We start from the raw sequence: 20084 nt of genomic DNA on the forward strand, positions 1-20084 counted from the left end.
TAAATATGTAATATAATATTTCTAGCAGTGTGGCAGACATTTAAACTTTCTGTTTTCAAAGTTACTTTACTATTAGTTTTATACAAAGAGGGAGTGGAATCAGCACAAATAGTTTCAGAACTGTTACTTGGTGAAAGTTTTGAGAAAGCAAAATATTAATAAATAGGAATGGCTATAGTTATAAGTAGACGTTTTTAAAAATTGAAAGGAACATTTCCATGAATGTTTGAATTTCTACTTGCTGTGTGCCTGTATATATGAAATGTAACACTGTATAACAAAAAGATGAATTTTGTTCTTGTTGGTAGACCTGTACAATACTTTTTAATGTGCAGCTTATCTAGGTGTTTTATATCATCCTGACTTGCACTCATCTCTTAAAAATATTTCTTTCCACCAGAAGTGGGAATGGTGGCAGGGAACTGCTCCTTGACAGAACATATGGATACAAGAACAAACCACTTTTCAAGTTTGCTGTAGTCATCCATCCTCAACAATCAGACTTGTAGTTCTTTTCATCAAAAAATGAAGGATATTTTCAAATAAAAAGTTGTAGTGAACTTTTATTGAGAAAATTTCTTCCAGAATTAAATGTAGTCACTCTTTAAACATGGCAGCACTTAAAAAGGAGTTGATTGGTGTTAAACTTCTGTGGGGAAACCAGATTCTTCTTGCTCTTTTCGGACTTCTTACCAAATAGCAGTGTCTTTAGATGAAAAAGATATCATACATCAAAATTCATTGTTGAATACTAGCTCCTACAGTGTCTGCTTAGTATTGGACAGCCTGTGTATTAAAACTGTTTTTGTTTATTTTTCTTTACTTTCTCCATTTGACTGGAGGCCTCACCTGGAGAAACTAATCTCTCTAAATGGTCATTGCGTGTTAATATTTTTAAGGGAGAGCATGTCAAGTAAGGGCCTTGTTCTATACCCTACCATGAAGTTTTATTTCTTTCAGTTTTGTTTCTTTCACTATAGAAATTCCTTAAAGTAACCATTTACCTTAGTAAGCCTATGTATCACAAGTTGTATCAAAAACTAGTTATATGAACAATATGCTTCATGTGACATATTTCAACTTGAGTACCGTAAAGTCGTTTTCTTGTGAAAAATACTAATCTGCCAGCGTAAATTTTTATACAGTAAAAGAGTCCTCTTATAAGCTGGCAAATTCATCCTGGCAACTTTTCCAATACTTTTATGTAACTATATCTTTCTAGAGAGCTGGAATGGTCTTCAGAGCTCTCCAAAGTCAGTTTCTTGATTGATAAGCATATGAATAATTCGTGCTGGTGTTGTGTTGCTTCTCATTTTAAACACACTATTAATTTGTGGTCTAATTTTTTTTTATTCATATTTATTCTTTTCAGTCCTATCCTGGAAGGTCATTGTCAATAAAATGGATAAAATTTTCAGAAAGTGTTGCTTCTAAGCTGAATTTAGAGAAGATACCTTGTTTAAAATACAATAATAATAATAATAATTTAAAAATCCTGGATAATTCCTTTGTTTGTTTTTACCTTTTCTCTCAAAACCAGTATCTGAATAATGACATACTCCACATATGTTAATATAATTTTCTTGAATATCTTCTTGATTTTCTCAGAGTTGGAGATTAGTTTTTAGAAGGTGTAGGTTCTCTTAACAGATACATTGCCTTCAGAAATGAAAGCAGATAAATTTCTGAGGAATTAGTTAACTTCCTTGCAAGCAAGTGCTTAAACTTATTCACTGCTTCACTACTAGGACTTCAAATATCCATCAGTCTTTACAAGTGGTAAAGACAATAAGAAACAAACAAAAAAAAAAAATGATAAGGCAAAGTCATAGGACGGGATAACAGAATTCATTCCTGCCTGGATCATTCAAGAGTCTGCAAAAAAATAATTTTGAGAGACAGATTGATATTCCAGACATTGCAACAATGGTTGGTTACCTATTTTTTGTGGTTAAATAATTTGCCAGTGGATTCTGACAGCTGCATATGTACTTTTTATTTGTCAGATAGAATGGGTAAACAGATTTTGGCATGTATATTGTTTGCAAGGTATTTGCTTTATTTATTGTGTGAGATATTTGTGTAGCTAATTTATAAGGTATTTGTCTATTGATTAACAGAACATTTTGAAATGGAAAATAATCAACAAATGAAAAAATCGCAGCTGACTCTAGTATCTGTTCTTCCAACGTGTACTCTTGCCTGGGTAAAGACATGGATACTCTTGTATCTATTCCTCGTGGACACTGAGTGTAACAAAATAATGTTAAAATATTAATAAGACAAGAATTTTATCATAGCAAAATACTTAGTGGACTGAATTCTACCATTGAATTGAAGCCTGTTGAAACCAAGAGCTGTAGTGTGTCTTGTTTTGGTTTATTTGTTGTTTTTCTTGTTTGTTGTATTTGTTTTTTTCTTTTTGTTTTAGTTTTGTGTTTTGGTCTGTTTGTTTTTAAACTAGCATATTCTGTATACCCTGGTGACAGAAACAACGAATATGTTGTTGGGGATCTTGACAGGAACATGCCATTTCTGAGTAGAACTAAACCTTCAGCACTCTTTCTTAATGTAACAAGCAAAGGTACAGAGCTAGATAAAAAGCCAAACAAAAAATATTGATAGGACATCTTCATTTCCAAATATATGTGAAGTTTTTGACACAAGATACTGTCCCTTGTGTTCTGCATTCTAGGAAGTGAGAACGAGATGCCACCGTGCAGAATTACTGAGTCTGCCTGAATATAGAAATTGATTTTTGGGATTTTTTTGTTTGTTTTTCCCTGAACTGAAGTCTTAGCTAAGCCAGGATTTATCTAGGACAGTGAAAAAAAATAGCTGATGGCTTTTTTCTTGCACTTATGTTTAAACAGTTATTGAATTAATGATAAATTTATTGTGCAACAGTCTTTTTTCAACTTGATTCACTGGACTGAACCTGGGATGTTAATGCCAAATAACAAAGTAAGTACTTCAAAGAGCTGCCATGTGCCTTATATTTTTACAAATTGTTATTGACTTGAAATGTTGAGTCAGATAAACCACTTTTCCTACTGATGTATATCATGACTATGTGCAAAACCTCAAATTATCTGTGTGTTCATGCAGACTTTCTCATAATTACTGCTGAAGTTCACAGAGATTTTACTGGGCTTTTTAAAAAAATGTGTTCAATTGTGCGTTTTAATATTTATGAATGACACATTCCTCAGGTGTTCTACAGACTTCATGAGCATAAGATTAAGTCAAATATAAAAGCTATATAGCTGTATTAGAGGTTGACTTCAGTAATTGTTTTGTATTAACTCATTTGCTAGAAAAACCTGTAAATCTTTTTTTTTTCCTCTACATTTACAATCATTAATGATGTGAAGAGAACATACAAGGCACAATAACTTTGAAAATTAGCTTGTCATTCTTTTTAACTGCAGCATATACACAGCACAAGAGAATATACTTTTTCCTATTTCTAGTCCTGCTTAATGAAGATCAGTGTCAACATTGTGTACCATGTGTGTTTTGACTGAAGAAATATAGACATGAAGTTCATGTTGAATGAGATAACAGTTACCTTTATAAACATTGCCTCCTCATCGTTATGCAAGTTTAGTCTGTAATTTTCAAAGTGATTGTAAGGTTCTAATTAGTCTCTAGAGAATGCATATGGACACTAAATTGCTCATTAGTCCATCAGGTTTCCATGGCTGATTGGCTATTTCTCATGTCTAAAGTGGAAACTAAAATGATGCATGTTAATTTGCCTTCCAGATGTTGCAACTGCCTGTCCAGATAAGAAGTCCATCATAATGTACGTGACTTCCCTCTTCCAAGTTCTGCCCCAGCAAGTCACTATGGAAGCCATCAGGGAGGTGGAGATGTTGCCACGACACTCACGGGTCACTAGGGAAGAGCGCATAGAAGTACACCATCAACAGCATTTTTCACAAGAAGTGAGTTATTTCACTCTTCTACTTTCATCTTGCTGCTGTAAAGTGATTGCTTCCCTTACCTGCCCCTAAAGTTTGATGTTAGATGCCCACTGGAAGACAAAAAAATCCATGAGAATAATGGACTGTCTCTTCACCACAAGTCAAATCACCTTATGCCAGTTTTAAAAGTAAATATTCAGCAAATATGTGCTTTGCATTTCTCTTTTAAAGCATAGAGTCTTTTGGTTGTGGAAGAGCACCACAAGAAAGAACACAAAGTGAGGGAGGTTTTGTGTTTAAACCCAGACATGTAGAAACTTTTTTACTTTTCTTAGGGAATAGCAGTTCACATTTCTCCAAAATGATAATCTGTTCTCAACTCATGGTTGGCCTCTCAGAAAGCTCATGTAATACTTAGAATTATTTTATGCTTGCTATGTCAGTTACGTTTTTGACTGAAATAATCCATTTCTGCTGAATTGTTTAGTGGATTTTAGGCCTAGTGTACTTGCCTGAATTTAATCTGTATCTTGCTTTTGGTATGCTCAATCTCTTTTAGAGGCCTTCATACTCTGCAATGAAGAGAGGCTGAGAGAGTTGGGGCTGTTCAGCATGGAAAAGAGAAGGCTCAGGGGAGACCTTATAGCGGCCTCCCAGTACCTGAAGGGGGCCTACAGGAAAGCTGGGGAGGGACACTTCACCAGAGAGGGTAGTGACAGGACAAGGGGTAGTGGTTTTAAACTGAAAGAGGATAGATTTAGCTTAGACATCAGGAAGAAATTTTTCACCATGAGGGTAGTAAGGTGCTGAAATATATTGCCTAAGGAGGTCCCTGATGCGCCGTCTCTGGAAGTGTTCAAGGCCAGGTTGGATGGGGCTTTGAGCAACCTCGTCTAGTGTGAGGTGTCCCTGTTCATAGCAAGGAGGTTGGAACGTGCTAATCTTTAAGGTTCCCTCCAACCTTAACGATTCTATGATCTACTGAGCAGATGAATATGGTCCCTGTTTATTTCAGCATTTACTACAAGATCACTAGCTTTTTGTGCCTTTGCTTATAAATTATGAAGAACCTTACATTGGTATTTTTCTGGTATTGAGTCCTGACAGTTTCTTGCTTTCCTTAATACCGTCCCAATTTTGACTGCTGAAAACCAATTCTGTCCATGAAATATAATTGGTGATGACCTAGAATCATAGATATGCTGAGTTGGAAAGGACCCATCAGAGTCATCAAGTCCAACTCCTGTCCCTGCGTAGGGCACCCTACAGTCACACCATGTGCCTGAGAGCATCATCCAAACGCTTCTTGAACTCAGGTTTGGTGCTGTGACCATTTCCCTGGAGAACTTGTTCAGTGTTCGACTGCCCTCTGGGTGTAAAACCTTTCCTGATACCCAACCTAAACCTCCCCTGATTCAGCTTCCTGCTATTTCCCTGTGTCCTGTCATTGGTCACAAAAGTGAAGAGATTAGTACTTGCCCCATCTCTTCCTATCGTGAGGAAGCCATAGGCTGCAATGAGGTCACCCCTCAGCTTCCTCTTCTCCAGGCTGAATAATCCAAGTGGCCTTAGCTGTTCCTCCTAAATCATCCCATCCAGACACTTCACCATCCTCATGGCCCTCCTTTGGACACTCTCCGATAGCTTGATGTCCTTTTTTTCTGGTGCCTAAAATTGCCCTTCCTACTTCTTTTTATTCACTTACTCTTAAAATCATTATTTCTGTAATACATGCTCCTATCCATATGTCTGTTCTTTCCACCTCTCATTTCTTCTTTGTAGATCACAGTCAGTATACCCCAGGCACCCTCACCTTCTCCTAAACCGCGATTCAAAAGTTATGCATATACACAAGCTGTGTATGTCTCATCCCCTGACCAAAAAAGGAGGCAGGTTCCTCCACAGGTCTGTCAGTATTGTAATTTGTTTTCAATTAACTTGTGCTTGGAGTGAAAGAGTTCGTGCATTTTGCTTTTACCTGATCTTGCTGACCTACTTTTCCCAGGTCTTTTACAGCATCTGTCAAGTAGTTAGTTTTACTGTGCGTTTCAGCATGGCTGGCAAAAGGTGTTATGCTGATTGATAGGGGTGAAGAGCATACAAAAATCGCTGTTACAGAATTATAAACTGAATGCTTTGTTGTATCATTTGTGAAAATAGTACATATATTGCCTTATAAGAGTGTTGGGAGAGCAAAGCAAACATAAACTGTATTAGGCATCTTATTGTATTTCTATCTCGGATTTGGTTATAGAAAAACAAGAGCTGTTGATTTTCTGTTGCTTTTTGTAAATTGCATGCTTATTAAAGAAAATAGTGAGAGATAATATTTTTTGGAGATTACAGTAGTTGGACAGAAGAGAAAGGAAACAAAAAATTTAATATTATTTATATGACCTAGACTATTAGATCGTAACAGATGGTCATTTTATCACAAATGGAACCATGTGAGCACTCAGGTTAGGGTTTTGTGACTTTTAAATAGCTACAGTAATTTAACAGAATTTGTTTCAAGCAATCCTTATAATAAGCATTTCAGTAGTCAGATTCTGCTGACTTAACAATTTTGAGAGCCAAAGGTCACATTGTGTAATGCAACATACTTTCATTACTTTGGGGAAAAGAGAACTGCATGTATTTGGTGCTACAGTATGAATTATATTGTGGAGACTTTTCTGTCTAACATATAACAAATTATTGCAAAATTACACTGTAATTCAGCATCATGTTTTAAAATCAACTCTTCAAGTGACAGGTATATAATGACTTTCTGTAAATACTCCATGTAAGTAATGCTGTGGACAAAAAGCATGAGCCCTGTTGCTTCATACTAACATCAAATGTCTTGCGGTGATGATTAATAGAGCTTTTAAACAAGGTTTTAAAAATTGATATAGTTTATTTGATCTGTACTGATACTGGTTTGTTCTATACTTGAAAGTACGCTGATATTTGAGAAGAATGAAGAGTCATGATACAGGGTTTTTTTCTTGAGCTACTGTTACTGTGATCGATTGTGGGTTTTGTCAACACCCCTGCCATCAAGCATAATCTAAAAGTTTATATAATTGAAGTCAATTCTACAAAGCACAGTTATTAAAATGTAGTAAGAAAATAAGATTCTATTATTCCATTCCCTGTGTTCTGTTCCACTTCTCAGATCTCATCTACCCGAATTTGAAGCTTCATTTATTACACTTAAACATTAACTATTATTTTAATATTAAATTTCTGCCAATTTGCCAAAATCTAAAGACATAATTGGAGTTGCACCCTATTGTGTTACAGCCACAAAAAATATTAACAAATGAAAAGCATTCCCTTAAAAATCCCAAGTGAAAGTCATCAGAAGCGGTCTCAGTATAATAAAGATAAACTTGAATTGCAAATAGTACAAATTAATATGCCAATTCAATATATACAATTCCGAATCCGTGTTAATCATTTTGGTTGTTATTTTGTGGGGCTTTTTGTTTGGGGTTTTTTGTTTATTTTTTGTTTTATTTGTTTTTTGTTTTGGGTTTGTTTTTTTTCTGCTTGTAGCCATGGATTTCTTGAAGAACAGCCATTATCTAACTATTAAAACAAATTTAATGTCCTGATAAAATAGTGACTGATATTTTTTCCTCTACATATCTGAAGCTGTTATGCACTACTAATCCCATTTACTTTAAGTAAAATAAATATTATTTCATTTCCATTGCTTAGTAACCTTCCAATTTTCTGCCAGCTGTAATAGGAATATTGGTATTGCAGCTACCTGTAGGATTTTCAGTAAAATATGCTTGTCTAGGAAATTGCATTAAAGAAATCAAGTGAAGTAAACCTTTTTTTTCTTTTTTTTTTTTTTTTCCCTGCTCCTGTCAGATTTTGTAAGGTTTAGAAGGCTGTCACTGATTTCCATCTATTTTCAGTAGATTTAGTTTACTGTGGTCTGCCAGTTTCAATGGTATCTTAAGAAACAAAGTTTTCTCTAAGTACATTGGTCCTCCATTGAAATGTATGAGTAAGTTTTGCTTTTCAAATCTCTACAAACTTTCACCTTACAGGACTATGTTTTCTCCAGGATAAGCAAAGATGATACGTAGCAAGTATCAACAAAAATTCTGCTTCTCCCTAGACGTTCTAGCTGCTTAATAGATCTTAAATCTTCTAGGTTAAGAAAAAAAAATCTTCTAGCTTAGTTGATCTTAAATGTTGTAGTTTTAATTGGGTACTAGTGTAAAATTTCTGCATTTTGAAGAATGGTCCAATTGATTTTGTAGTCCAAGCATGAGCCAACTGGAACTCAGAAGAGAAATAAATTAAATAAGACCTTTTTAAAAGTATTTTGAATATCTGCAAATTTTACCATGTATGCCATACAGTTATTGCATAGATCAGTTGTGAGAAATTGGGAAAAATAAATGAACTGTGATTCTCTGAGCTCTGTATTGGAAAGAGGGAATAATAATATAATAATAATCTATTCTTTCTTTTTTTTCTTCTACATTTGTATATTCTTCTATGTCACATTTCACTTCACTTTGCCTATCTTCACAATTCATAATACTTCATAATTCACAACCTGTAGGCCTTTAAATTCACCCTTCCGTTTTGAATTCTTACTCTGTCACTCAGTAGTATATTTGTATGGCCTAGTATGCTAGTTGCACAACCTTGGGCCAGACAAATCTTGCTTTGCTTAACTGTGACATATCTTGGATTGACAGAAAATAGTTGTTCTGATAACCAGTTCACTTGGTGTTTTATTGTTTTGTCTGTACTTCTGGTTGAGGCAGTTAAGCATTTTAAAATGCTTTTGGTAACATGCATAGCAGTTCTGCTAATTCTCAAGAGAGACTTCCCGCCTTTACCTTGTTTACTTATAAAGACTTCATAAACTCATGCAGATTGTAAGATAGGGATGCACATCTCAAACCTAAACCCTTGAATTCCCTGTATTAAGAAAGGCACAAGAGAAAATATTCATGTTGACAGGTTTCAGATGGCAGTTACTGCTCAGCAATTACAGAAGGCTTGCCTGACTTTGCAGCTCTGAATTTTGTCTTGTATGCAGTCTCTGTACTCAGCCAGTCTCTCTAACTTCACTTAGAAAAAAGAGATTTTCAAGTTAATTTTCTGAGACATTTCAAAATTCTTGTTTAAAATTACCCTTTCATGTGTGTTTTATGTTTATGAAAACCTTTTTCTGTTATATCCATGTCATTGAACACCTGACCAAGGATAACGATAGTTTTGTTTGCTTTTCTTTTTTTTTGCCAAAATGTTTTATCAGAGCCGTTGCTAGTATTGATCCCAGGCAAAAGTCCTATCTCATTGCCTTCATTTTATCGTACTACCTACTACATGAACTCCAAATGACATAAAACGTAGTGTCTTAAAAGGTTTCAAAATAAATAAGTCATTGAAGTATCTGGGAAAGAAACTTTAAAAAAATATATTGGAAAGACTGCTGAAAATGTAAGCATTGAAAAACTTTGGATGTAGAAAATATATATATGTTTTGAGACTGGTACTATTCTAAATAAACTTTCAGCAAGCCTGTCAAAAAGGCCAAATGTGAGTCTGGCTGCCTTAAGTTATCTATTATGCAAAATGATATTGACACAACGGGCTTCATTGTAGATTTATGTGCTTTTGTCAGGAGTTACATTTTATTCAATCTATGTTATATGATATGAAATACAAAATTTGTGTGCAGGAGTACTTTTAGCATTTAAGCTGACAAGGTTCAGTAGATTTGAATTAAAACTATTTGAGATGCAGTAGTGCCTAATGGGGGCAGTATTCCATAGCACTTAATTATTTGATTTCCGACTTAAGAATTGGAAGCTTTTCCTCAGGCCTCAACCTAGTAATTATTTAATGAAAGATTCCTAACCCTCCAGTTATTACTCCTGTTTTACAGAAGTATTATAACACATTTTTTTCTCATGTTCCCTCTTTTGTGATACGGATTCTATAGTTACTGTACTAGACTTTCTCAATCAGTTCATAGCTGTAGTAACTTGGAAGGTCACTAGAAACTTATTATAAAATCAAGCTGAGTTTACTTACAGCACACAATCCTTCTGGAAGCCTTGCCCTTGATGTTTCTGGTTGTATAGACCCTTAATTTGCCATACTCTTGGTCTACTGCCAACAAATTAACTTCTTTAAAAGTGCTGTGAGTTGTCCGTTCTGGGATCCTCTGGGGTTCATCTGTGCCACAGAATTTAGTGTGGCACAGTGTCACAGAATTGCCATATTGCTTTCCTTTGAACTTGAACAGACCTTTCGTTTTCTTAAAGGCTGTGATCCAAATGCTGTCCTGTTTACCTTGTGGTAAAGTGCCCTATGGAGAGGAATCAGAAGAGAACTCTCATAGATTTTTAGTTTCAGCTTCTTGATAATATTTCTAAGGTGAGACACTCAGCACAGATAATACCAGTTTGATTCATGGGATAATTTAAAGAAGAATTCAGGAAACTGCAGAGAATACTTGTCAAATGATCTGCACATTTTATCACAAGCTCTTGATGGATATAGTTTGGGCAACAAGTATAACCATAGTCCCAGCTGTTACCCTAGCTGCTCTCTTTTAAATAGAAACTTTCGCCATTCAGAAAGCTAGACACTCTTTCTCTGAGCTCCTAGAACCTGTGAATCCAAAGATTCAGAGTAACCGTAGTAAAATACCAAAATCCAACACCAGAGATCAAAACAAAGAGATGCAGAGATGGAAAAGCAACGCTAAATCTTTTGGATTTCTTAATGAGCTCTCATGTATGAATACCGCGTCTTCAAGGAACAGTTTGCAAAATGATAAGCAAATTATTTCAAGCATGTTTATATGTTTTATATTTTCAATAGCATTCTGTCAAGTTGCTGGTTTATTCTCCAAGCCTGAAGAGCTGTCAAGATGACAGTTCAGTTTCCTGTCAGTGCTTTGTGTATAGACTCCAGCAGCAGTTCCAAGTAATGTTTGTGATTTCTTTGGTTTGAATGTCTATTGTAGACTCTTTTCAAGTATTTTTGCTGTCAAAAATGATAGTACTCTCATGGGTGAGTCAGAATAAGCAATAAACCATAGCAGATCTGGATTCTGGTATTTAGGAACCCAGTGAGATTGGAGCTTTTACTCTACTTATCTCACTCATTTGATTCCCCTCAGGAGCTAAGCTCACAAGTTCTCACTTTCTCTCCTCACCAAGGAAGTTGCTGCTGATCCAGGAGGGCAGGGCAGAAAGTTGTGTCAATTTATGCTGCACTGCTGCTTGCAGTTACAGTTGTTGAGCAGCACCAGCCAAGATCCCCAGACATCCCTTGCTACTCCACATATCTCTCTGGTGACCAGTGACAGGACATGAGGAAATTCCATAAAGCTGCATCATGTGAAGTTCAGATTGGATATCAGGAAAAGGTTTTTGATTGTAAGGGTGGTTGGTCACTGGAACAGGCTTCCTTGGAAAATTATCATGTCACCAAGCCTGTCAGAGACCAAGAAAACTCTGGACAACTCTTAGTCATACAATTCAATCCTAGGTGGTCCTGTGAAGAAGCAGATGTTGGACTTGATCCTTCTATGATTCTCTGAATCTGTGATCTACAGAATTTTCTCTCATTTACAGGATCTGTCTTCTAGTCAGCATCTTCCTTATTTCTAAACCCTGTTCTCTTCCCTGACACCAAATTTTCTTTTCAGGATGCTTTTTTTTTTCATCAGCAGTCCTCCTTTCCATAAGCCTAAGCCTCGTTTTCTCAGGCTAAGAAGTGTATGTACAGAAGCACAACTAATGTTCAGCCTCTTAATTGATACCTCTTCATTAATGGGAGGATTCAGAACACTGTTATAAAAAAATCATGGCCAGCCCCTCCTGGCTGCAGCTAGAAAGAAGCAAGAATCTACCTTTGAGCTTTGAGGTGCAGTTTCAGACACTGAGTAGCTCATGCTCCACACACCCATGCACAGTTATCTTCTGTGTGTACATGCACGTGTTCACATGCCCTTTCACATCCACAAGTTTTAACCTGTTTCATCTCCAACAATAGTGACACTTCTTTGGTGTTTGACCTAAAAAGGAATTAACTGACTTTTCCATCTCTTTTTACTTTCCCTTTTAATTTTACTTTAAAAAAAATATGAAGTTTTTTTTTTGTTATGTAAGACTTTTTCAGTTATGATTTCTTACTTAAAATAGCTGTAAAGCTTGTTTAAACCTAATAGCACCAGAAATGCCATGTGGAGTGTCCCATGGGAACTACTAGAATGTTCCTTGCTGACTAATAAAAAAGGACAATGTGTTATTCCCAAAGTAAAAAATCCTAGATAAAATGGATCTTTATGTGCTGTATATTCAGATTTAATGGAATAAATCTGAATAAATAGGTAAACTCATGTGATTATTAGATTATCTATATGTGGCTGGCAATATCAAAGAAAAAAAAGCATTTTTGTAATACGTGAATGTAATTGGAATTGCTTTTAAAATTTTTTTTTTAACTGTTAGAAACATGGAAAAGTTATACTCCTCATTTCCTGATTACGTTACTAGTGAATGTATTTCTGAATAAAGAATTGCATGTATTGCTGTTGTCAAACCAGCAACTTCATGAATGTGATTGAAAGCAGCCACTGCTAAATCCAAGCATTTTCACTGAAAGAGTCTTGAAATTTTAAGTATTTTTTACTCACTTGTTTTGAAAATAAACAAATTTTCTCTGGCTTTAAAATAAATTTTCAAGGAATACAATACCATACAAATGATACATAACATTTTAAAACATTTTAAAGTTTAACATTTAAGCTATTCTGTGCCACTGAGTCTCTTGAATGTAGCGTTATTAAGTGTATGTGTAAAAAATGTAGGTAGCTACAGCAAATGTGTAAACACTTAATTGTAGAATTTTTTAATCCTTTATATGTTAAGTAAAAGATTTGAATCCCTTTGGAGTTTAGGCAGTGTGCAGGATTGGTTATATCCACCATGGCTCTGGTGCAAGAGAATGCCTAGGTGAAATGTAGGACACAATACTAATGAAAATCCTTACTGCTACATAGACTAGTGTTCAATTTTTCCTATCTAATGGCTAAAATTGAAGGAACTTGACATCCGGAGTTGTACGGATGCTCGTTATGCATCCCCATTTCAAACCCTTGAAAAAGGTCTCTCACCTTGTGCAAATATGAAGAGAGACTTTCGTCTGAGACTGAGAAAGAAAGCAATTCACTTTTTATCTGTTGTTTTTAAGTATTCATGCAGTAAGTTGGTGGCATGATATTGTCTGTCTCTTTCTGATGGAGGAAGCTCACGGCAGTATCTAAACCAAAGCTTTCTGCACAGGAACCTTAATCATTGTGATTTGCTTGTTCCTTTTCATTAGACATGGTCACAGGAGCTGTTGACTTGACTTAGATGGAAGATGCTTGTTCATTTCATAGCTTTGGCTTCTGGGCACTGGCATTTCAAAATTTTAAGGCTGATTAGGAAAAAAAAGTCACAGTAGTTCATTCTTTCTTACTTTCTCTGTTTTTTCTAAGTATAATTTTGTCAAAGAGGAGACTGCATCAGTCTTTTGTGGGAATGCTGGATTCTATTTAAATACAAATAAATAACAGGAAGACTGTCAAACATTTTAATACTTAGCCTATGGATTCAGTGATTTTGAGAGATGTGCTGAGCATGGATTTCAACTTGCTTTATAGAACTACTGCATTTATTTGAGTGTTCACCTTTTTAATTAATCTGATTTTAAAAATGTGTTCACATATTCATCCTTTATTACACCTAATTAAACCTTTGAAATGCAAACAAAGACAGAACTTGTATTTTGTGGAAAAACTCTCAAATCCACAGGAGATTTTACCATAAAAATACAATTTAAAATATTTTTCCAGAGATAAAATTATAACATCATTCTAAACAGCATCATTATTACATTGTTACTAATCTCTTTATATCAGGTTAACTTCTCAGTAGTGTGACAAAATTTTGTTTCATAACTTTAGATAGCATTACTTTATTTTAAAACTTAGTTTATTAACTTTTTTTTCTTAATAATTAATTTATCTAGACTTAACATTAATAAAAAAACAGCAAAAATGAGATTATCTACTTCGTATGTTAGTCTAATCATATTTTCATGTCTCCAGCTGGGATTTATCAATAACACCAGAAAAATATAAAACAAACAAAAATCAAACAAAAACCAAGAAATGCCGCAATCCTGATGTTCAGCAGCAGCACATTTTATTAACATGCTCAGGACTGGAGAGAAAACATGCTCCAGAGCCTCCTCTTTCTCAATGGCCTCGCTGGCCTTCATCACTGAGAGAAGCTTCCTTGACCCCAGTAGCTTCATTTCAGGTTTGTCTATGTGATATGGTGCAGAAAGTCAAAGGAGACATTTATTTTAGCATATTATAGCTTTCAGATTATTACCTGAAGTGTTTGTATGTGAATATGATAAAATAAATAAGGATTGCATTTTCTAGTTAGAAGTACTTCTGGAGTGTGTTAATTGCACTACTTTTGTATACTTTAACTAAATTCCTTTCCCATGTTACACTATCACATGGTTGAATTTTCTTAAGCTACAAAAGAAGATATTAATAGAATTTTCCATGTTAATTCCAAAGAGCAAAGGCTATTTGACTCTGTATATACAATCACATTAAGAAATTTTGCTTTATAGCTTCCTGAGATTTAAAAGTACTCTAAGCAATATAATTTTATTATTATGGGTCTGTTAGCCTGAAGTGATCAGTTACTTAACAGGAGAAGAAGGAAGAGCTAATACCTTTTAAAAGAACAATACATTTGAGGAAGGTGGGAACAGTAACTTTTTTAGCTGTTCAAACCTTCAGAAGTTCCAGTCCTGAAAGCACAAAAGAACTCAAACTACCAGCAAAAATGAGAACTTGAAAAATACAAAAATTGTATGGAATAGTATGGTGTTCTGACTTCATTCACATTCTTTCTATGGAAAGCCTTTGTTTTATTATAACTTAGCTGTAGCAAAGAAATAATGCATATAATTTGGTGGAGCAAAACATTCTTAAAAATGCAAAAGGAAATTTTAGTTGCCCAATAGTTATGTAATTAGAGTGGAAGTGGTGGTTTAAATAAACTGTGGATGATGAAGTGAGGCATCAAACTTAAAAAGCAAGTAGTAGAGTAAAGAGTAGAAAATAGAATTTTGCTTATGGTGTCAAAAGATCAAAGTTATTAATATAGAAGAGTAGCACTCTCTTATAGAATGAGTTCTGCAAAATGTTTTGCAAGTCATTAGGAAAATATATTCAAATAAAGTTTGTCTATCTCCCACGCATGAACAAGGCATAGGAATAAAGGTCATACTTTGTGTCATTATTCAAGAGGATGTTTTAACTTTAAAGCATTGCTCTCATTCATGTAAATGGAATTGTCACATGTATTTAAAGGAAGTCTAAACCACAAAACGTGGACAGATAAAAATACAATCTGCAAGTTTCTTGTCTGATATTTTAGATAGACCATCTTCTAGGCTTCTGGTTTTTCTACCTTTATTTCTGTTATGATCTTTCACATTTCTTTCTTTCTTTCATATTTAGTATCCTAGGTAACATAACAATATATGCAGCTTCTACCAAAAATGTTTTCATCTTCATTTGAACAAAATAGCAATTGGCCTATGTAATGTGGGTTGATCCAGTAAATTGATTGTGTCAGCTTCTAGGTTGCCATTTGGTATGTATTAGGGTTGTTATTCCTTCAGTCCAGAAGTGTATATAATTAGTTTTCCTTGATTTCTTTTTGAGAGAAAGTTTTCAATTTCTTAGTTTGAAATATTTTTCTTGTGCTTTGTTCAGTGGAGAGCACATCTCAATTTCAGTTTTATCTATCTGTACAAATAAAGCAAATCTAATATTGATTTGTCTTCATTTTGTATTCTGATCCTTTGGTTTTGGATTATTAACAGAGGAATTCCAGAAATAATTCTTCTGTCTGCCAGAAACAAAAAACCTAAAACAGAAAAGTGAGAAGGAACAGAGAGAGTGAGGAGGCAAGAAGCTGTAAAGATATTCCTTCCTTTAAAAAACAAAGAAACAAGAAAAAGCAACAACAAAAACCAACCAAACAAAACAACCCCAACCGTCATGATGACACTGGTGTGTCAGGGGCATCATATGCAGAGGACAGCAGCTTCAGATGAAAGTCAAGGACTACCAGTTGAGACAAGGAGAGGATGAGAGGGAAAAATAAATTAACTGTATGTTATGGGACTAATAGCAGAAGTGGCATATTTCCTGGGTGCATACTATGCTTCTATGTAGTTTGTGCTGAGATATTATTATTCAGTATAGCCTGTTGGCTATTTGTTTCATACACTTAACAGTCCCTACAGTTAACAAGTGAACTTTGTTGTCATGTTGTTATATGTCTAAGGAGAGATTAATGTTTTCATTACTGATTTTGACTTTTATTTACATCATGTAAAGAAAAAAACTTGTTTATAGATATCTACATTACAGACTGTGTTGAGTCTCTTAGTGTAAAATCTGGGTAATTTAAAACATGTTAGATTTTTGGGGTTTTGTTTGTTTGTTTTTTTGTCTTCAATATAACTTTTCTCTACGATGATCATTCAATAACGTTAGCAGAATTCCACTACTGTAGATTAGGAACCAGAAAGATAGGTCTAGATTGACAGTACATTGCTAGAACTCAGGAAAGAACTTCCTATTTCTTTCCATGGATGTTTCTGTGCTGTGGGCATCTGAGTTGCTGCCTTTCTCTTTTGGGTAGTAATAACTCATTAACACACTCCAAAAGCAATTGTTATATTTTTAGTAGCCATCCTGTACTTAATCAGGTGATGATTTTAATTTTTTCCTGCAAGTATCAAAAATGCCTAACCTTGTCTGCTTCTTGAACAGTTCCTTTAAGTTTTCATTTGCTATTGTTTTCATTATGCAACTCCACTGTTGATTCATGAAGGCTTATCCTGAGAAAGCTGTAAGTACCTAGCTTTTTTTCACAGTTAATCTGGATACTTTGTGGGTGCAAACAATTTCTGGTTATACACTTTTTTAAAAAAAATGCTCTGGTTGTTAACGTGTCCTAGACTATATATCTCAAGTAGTCCAAGAGAACTGAATTATTAAAATACTTTTTTGCCATTCCAGAACAGAAATGCACTAGAGTTAAAAAGACTCCTAAGTATAAGGACTACGCTTTGAAGTGTTTGCAGGCTTTATTTTTTTGTTGTATTTATTTTTTCTCTTCTTTTCTGTCCTTTGACTCCAGTGGTATGTTGTTGGTGACCTAATGCAATTAACTTTTAAGAGTGAACTAATGTAATGCGTGAGTGTTGTGCAATTTCACATGGGACTAGGGATTTGATTAGCTGGACAGAATGATGCTGCTAATTGAAATATTTGAAGAATTTTCAAAGCTAAGAATATTCAATCCAATTAAAAAAAAAAAAAAGAAATTTTAAACAGGTTTGTTTGGGTTTTTTTAAACATAAAATATTAATTTTTCAATTTTATATATTTTTCACTACTGGCATTTAATAAAAAAAGAGCTAGATATTAATTATATGCATATAAAATAAGTTCATGGAAATGTGTCCTACTTTTAGATCCTATTAGGTGAAATGCATTATTCCTGTACTCAGTATTAATTTTACTAAGAGTAGCTTGTTGAGTTTTAATTTGACAGTAGGATCAAGAAATAGAGTTTCTGCAACATTGTGTGCATTCTAAAAGATTTTGAGATGCGATAACAATAAGTGACTACGTAGGTGCCTGGATTTTCCACCTGAATTGCATTTCCAAATATTGTGAAGAAGAAATTTCCACTGCACAATATATATTGTACACTACTCCAGCCTCTTTGTCATTATGCACTTCTCAATGTGATTGCCTTTTTAAAAACATTCTCTAATCTACTTATAATTATCTATTCCTTTTCAGAACACTTTCAGTTTCTTTCCAGTATCTGTGATCTTAAAAATTAGCTTCATTATTTGCCTGACCTCATTTATTCCTACTCACATTCTTAATCACAATGTTCTTGTATCTCCTCTGCATCACCAAGTAAATGCTTTTTCTGTTATGCCATGCCACGTTTTGCTACTTGTAGTCTTTCCCTGACTCTCCTGGCTCTTTTAAATTCAGTCTCAAATTAATTCTCTGCTACAGTGATGGCTTTTAAACTGTTTTAGCATGTTCAGCCTCTTAATTTTCCCAATTTAAACTTCTCTTTTCTCTTTTTCAAAGCCTTATTTCTGGCTTTGTTTCCATTCTGTGAATGTGCACAAAGCTACTAAAATGAATATGGAATTTCACATCTACAGTTTATAGTCATGTTATGACATTTTATTAAATATTAATACATTTCTAAATAATATGGGAAAGTTTAATATTGCTTGGCAAAATTTCACCTGTAAAGCACTTGTAATTCTTTTCTGCTACATAAGAGGTGTCAGGCAAAATTATCTAATAAAATATGCATTGATTCTGTTTCAAGGTTCTTATGTTCTTTTAAAGAACTAAATAGTTAATTTAGTTCTAGGAGCATGTAAATAAAGAAAAAACAACCCAAATCTCAACAGATCTGCAATTCGAGAACTATTAAATTCCTTATTGATAGATCATAACTGGAAAGGGGAAAATGGAAGATTAAAAGGAAGTGTTGAGGAAGAAAGAGGAGATACAGAGAAGAATTTAGCTACAAAAGAGTAAATTTATAATGTATGTTTTAAACTGACAATGTTTGAATTCCTAGTGTCTGTTAAAGATTTTAGTAGCTACACAAATTAAATATCAGATGTACATTGTTTCTATAGCGAAAATTTTAAATCCTGTAACTCATTGTTCTTGCGTATGTTTTCATGCCCACCTCATTAGTAATTGTATCTGAGTAGTCATTTCAATTGAGCAAATTCCTCCTTAACCTGAAGGTAAATGCAGGTGACATCACCACAAATTACCTCACTGTAGTTATATTTTGCTTAATAAACAGGTTTGATATTCTAGCCAGGTAGCTGAGGAATAATTTAATATGAAATGCAAATGTAAATGTTTGAGAGGACAAGGAAAAGGCTGAGGCAGTTAATACCTTCTTTGCCTCAGTCTTTAACTAAAAGAATAGCTACCCTCAGGACAACTGGGCTCCTGAGTTGGTAGACAGGGATGGGGAGCAGAATCCCCCTTCTGCAGTCCAGGAGGAAGTAGTTAGGGACCTGCTGTGCCACTTAGATCCCAACAAGTCCATGGGACCAGATGGGATTCATCCTAGGGTGCTGAGGGAGCTGGCAGAAGAACTGGGTAAGCTGCTCTCAATCATTTATCACCAGTCCTGGCTGATGGGGGAGGTCCCAGATGACTGGAGGTTGGCCAGTGTGATGCCCATCCACAAGAAGAGCTGGAAGGAGGAGCCAGGGAACTATAGGCCTGTCAGCCTGACCTCGCTGCTTGGCAAGATGATGGAACAGATCATCTTGAGTGCCATAAAGCAGCATGTAGAAGACAGCCAGGGGATCAGGTCCAGCCAACACGGATTTAGGAAAGGAAGGTCCTGCCTGACTTCATTTCCTTCTATGACTGGGTGACCAGCCTAGTGGATGAGGGGAAGGCTATGGATATGGTCTACAGTGACTTCAGCAAGACCTTTGACACAGTGTCCTGCAGCATCCTTCTGGAGAAGCTAGCAATCCACAGCTTTGACAGGTGCCCCCTTTGTTGGGTCAAAAACTGGTTGGATGACTGGGCCCAGAGAGGCTGGCATCCGGTGACCAGCAGTGTCCCCCAGGGATCAGTACTGGGCCCAGTCCTATTCAAGGTCTTTATTGATGACCTGGATGTGGGGACTGAGTCCACCCTCAGTAATTTCACAGATGACACCAAGTTGGGGGGGAGTGTCAATCTGCTGGAGGGTAGGAAGAAGCTGCAGGAAGACCTTGACAGGCTGGATTGATGGGCTGAGGCCAATGGCATGAAATTCAATGAGACCAAGTGCAGGGTCCTGCACTTTGGCCACAGTAACCCCAGGCAGTGCTACAGGCTGGGGGAAGAGTGGCTGGAGAACAGCCTGGCAGAGAGGGACCTGGGTTGACAGCCAGTTGAACAGCCAGCAGTGTGTTCAGGTGGCCTGGATGGCATCCTGGCTTGTATCAGGAATAGCG

General features: G+C 35.4%; 1 protein-coding gene across 5 annotated transcripts in view; it reads left to right on the forward strand.

Annotated features, from left to right (window-relative positions):
- Nucleotides 1–20084, forward strand: part of DMD (dystrophin) — a 1087789-nt gene that overhangs the window by 316874 nt on the left and 750831 nt on the right. For 4 of the 5 annotated variants that reach the window (XM_051641663.1, XM_051641654.1, XM_051641690.1 and 1 more), the window contains exons 8-9: nt 3769–3950; nt 5712–5834. In XM_051641663.1, coding sequence (XP_051497623.1) covers nt 3769–3950; nt 5712–5834 — 305 coding nt within the window. The remainder of the gene's footprint in view (nt 1–3768; nt 3951–5711; nt 5835–20084) is intronic. The other variant, XM_051641680.1, reaches the window with a different exon arrangement.

Source organism: Apus apus, chromosome 1, assembly GCF_020740795.1.
Source record: "Apus apus isolate bApuApu2 chromosome 1, bApuApu2.pri.cur, whole genome shotgun sequence".
Classification (NCBI taxonomy): domain Eukaryota; kingdom Metazoa; phylum Chordata; class Aves; order Apodiformes; family Apodidae; genus Apus; species Apus apus.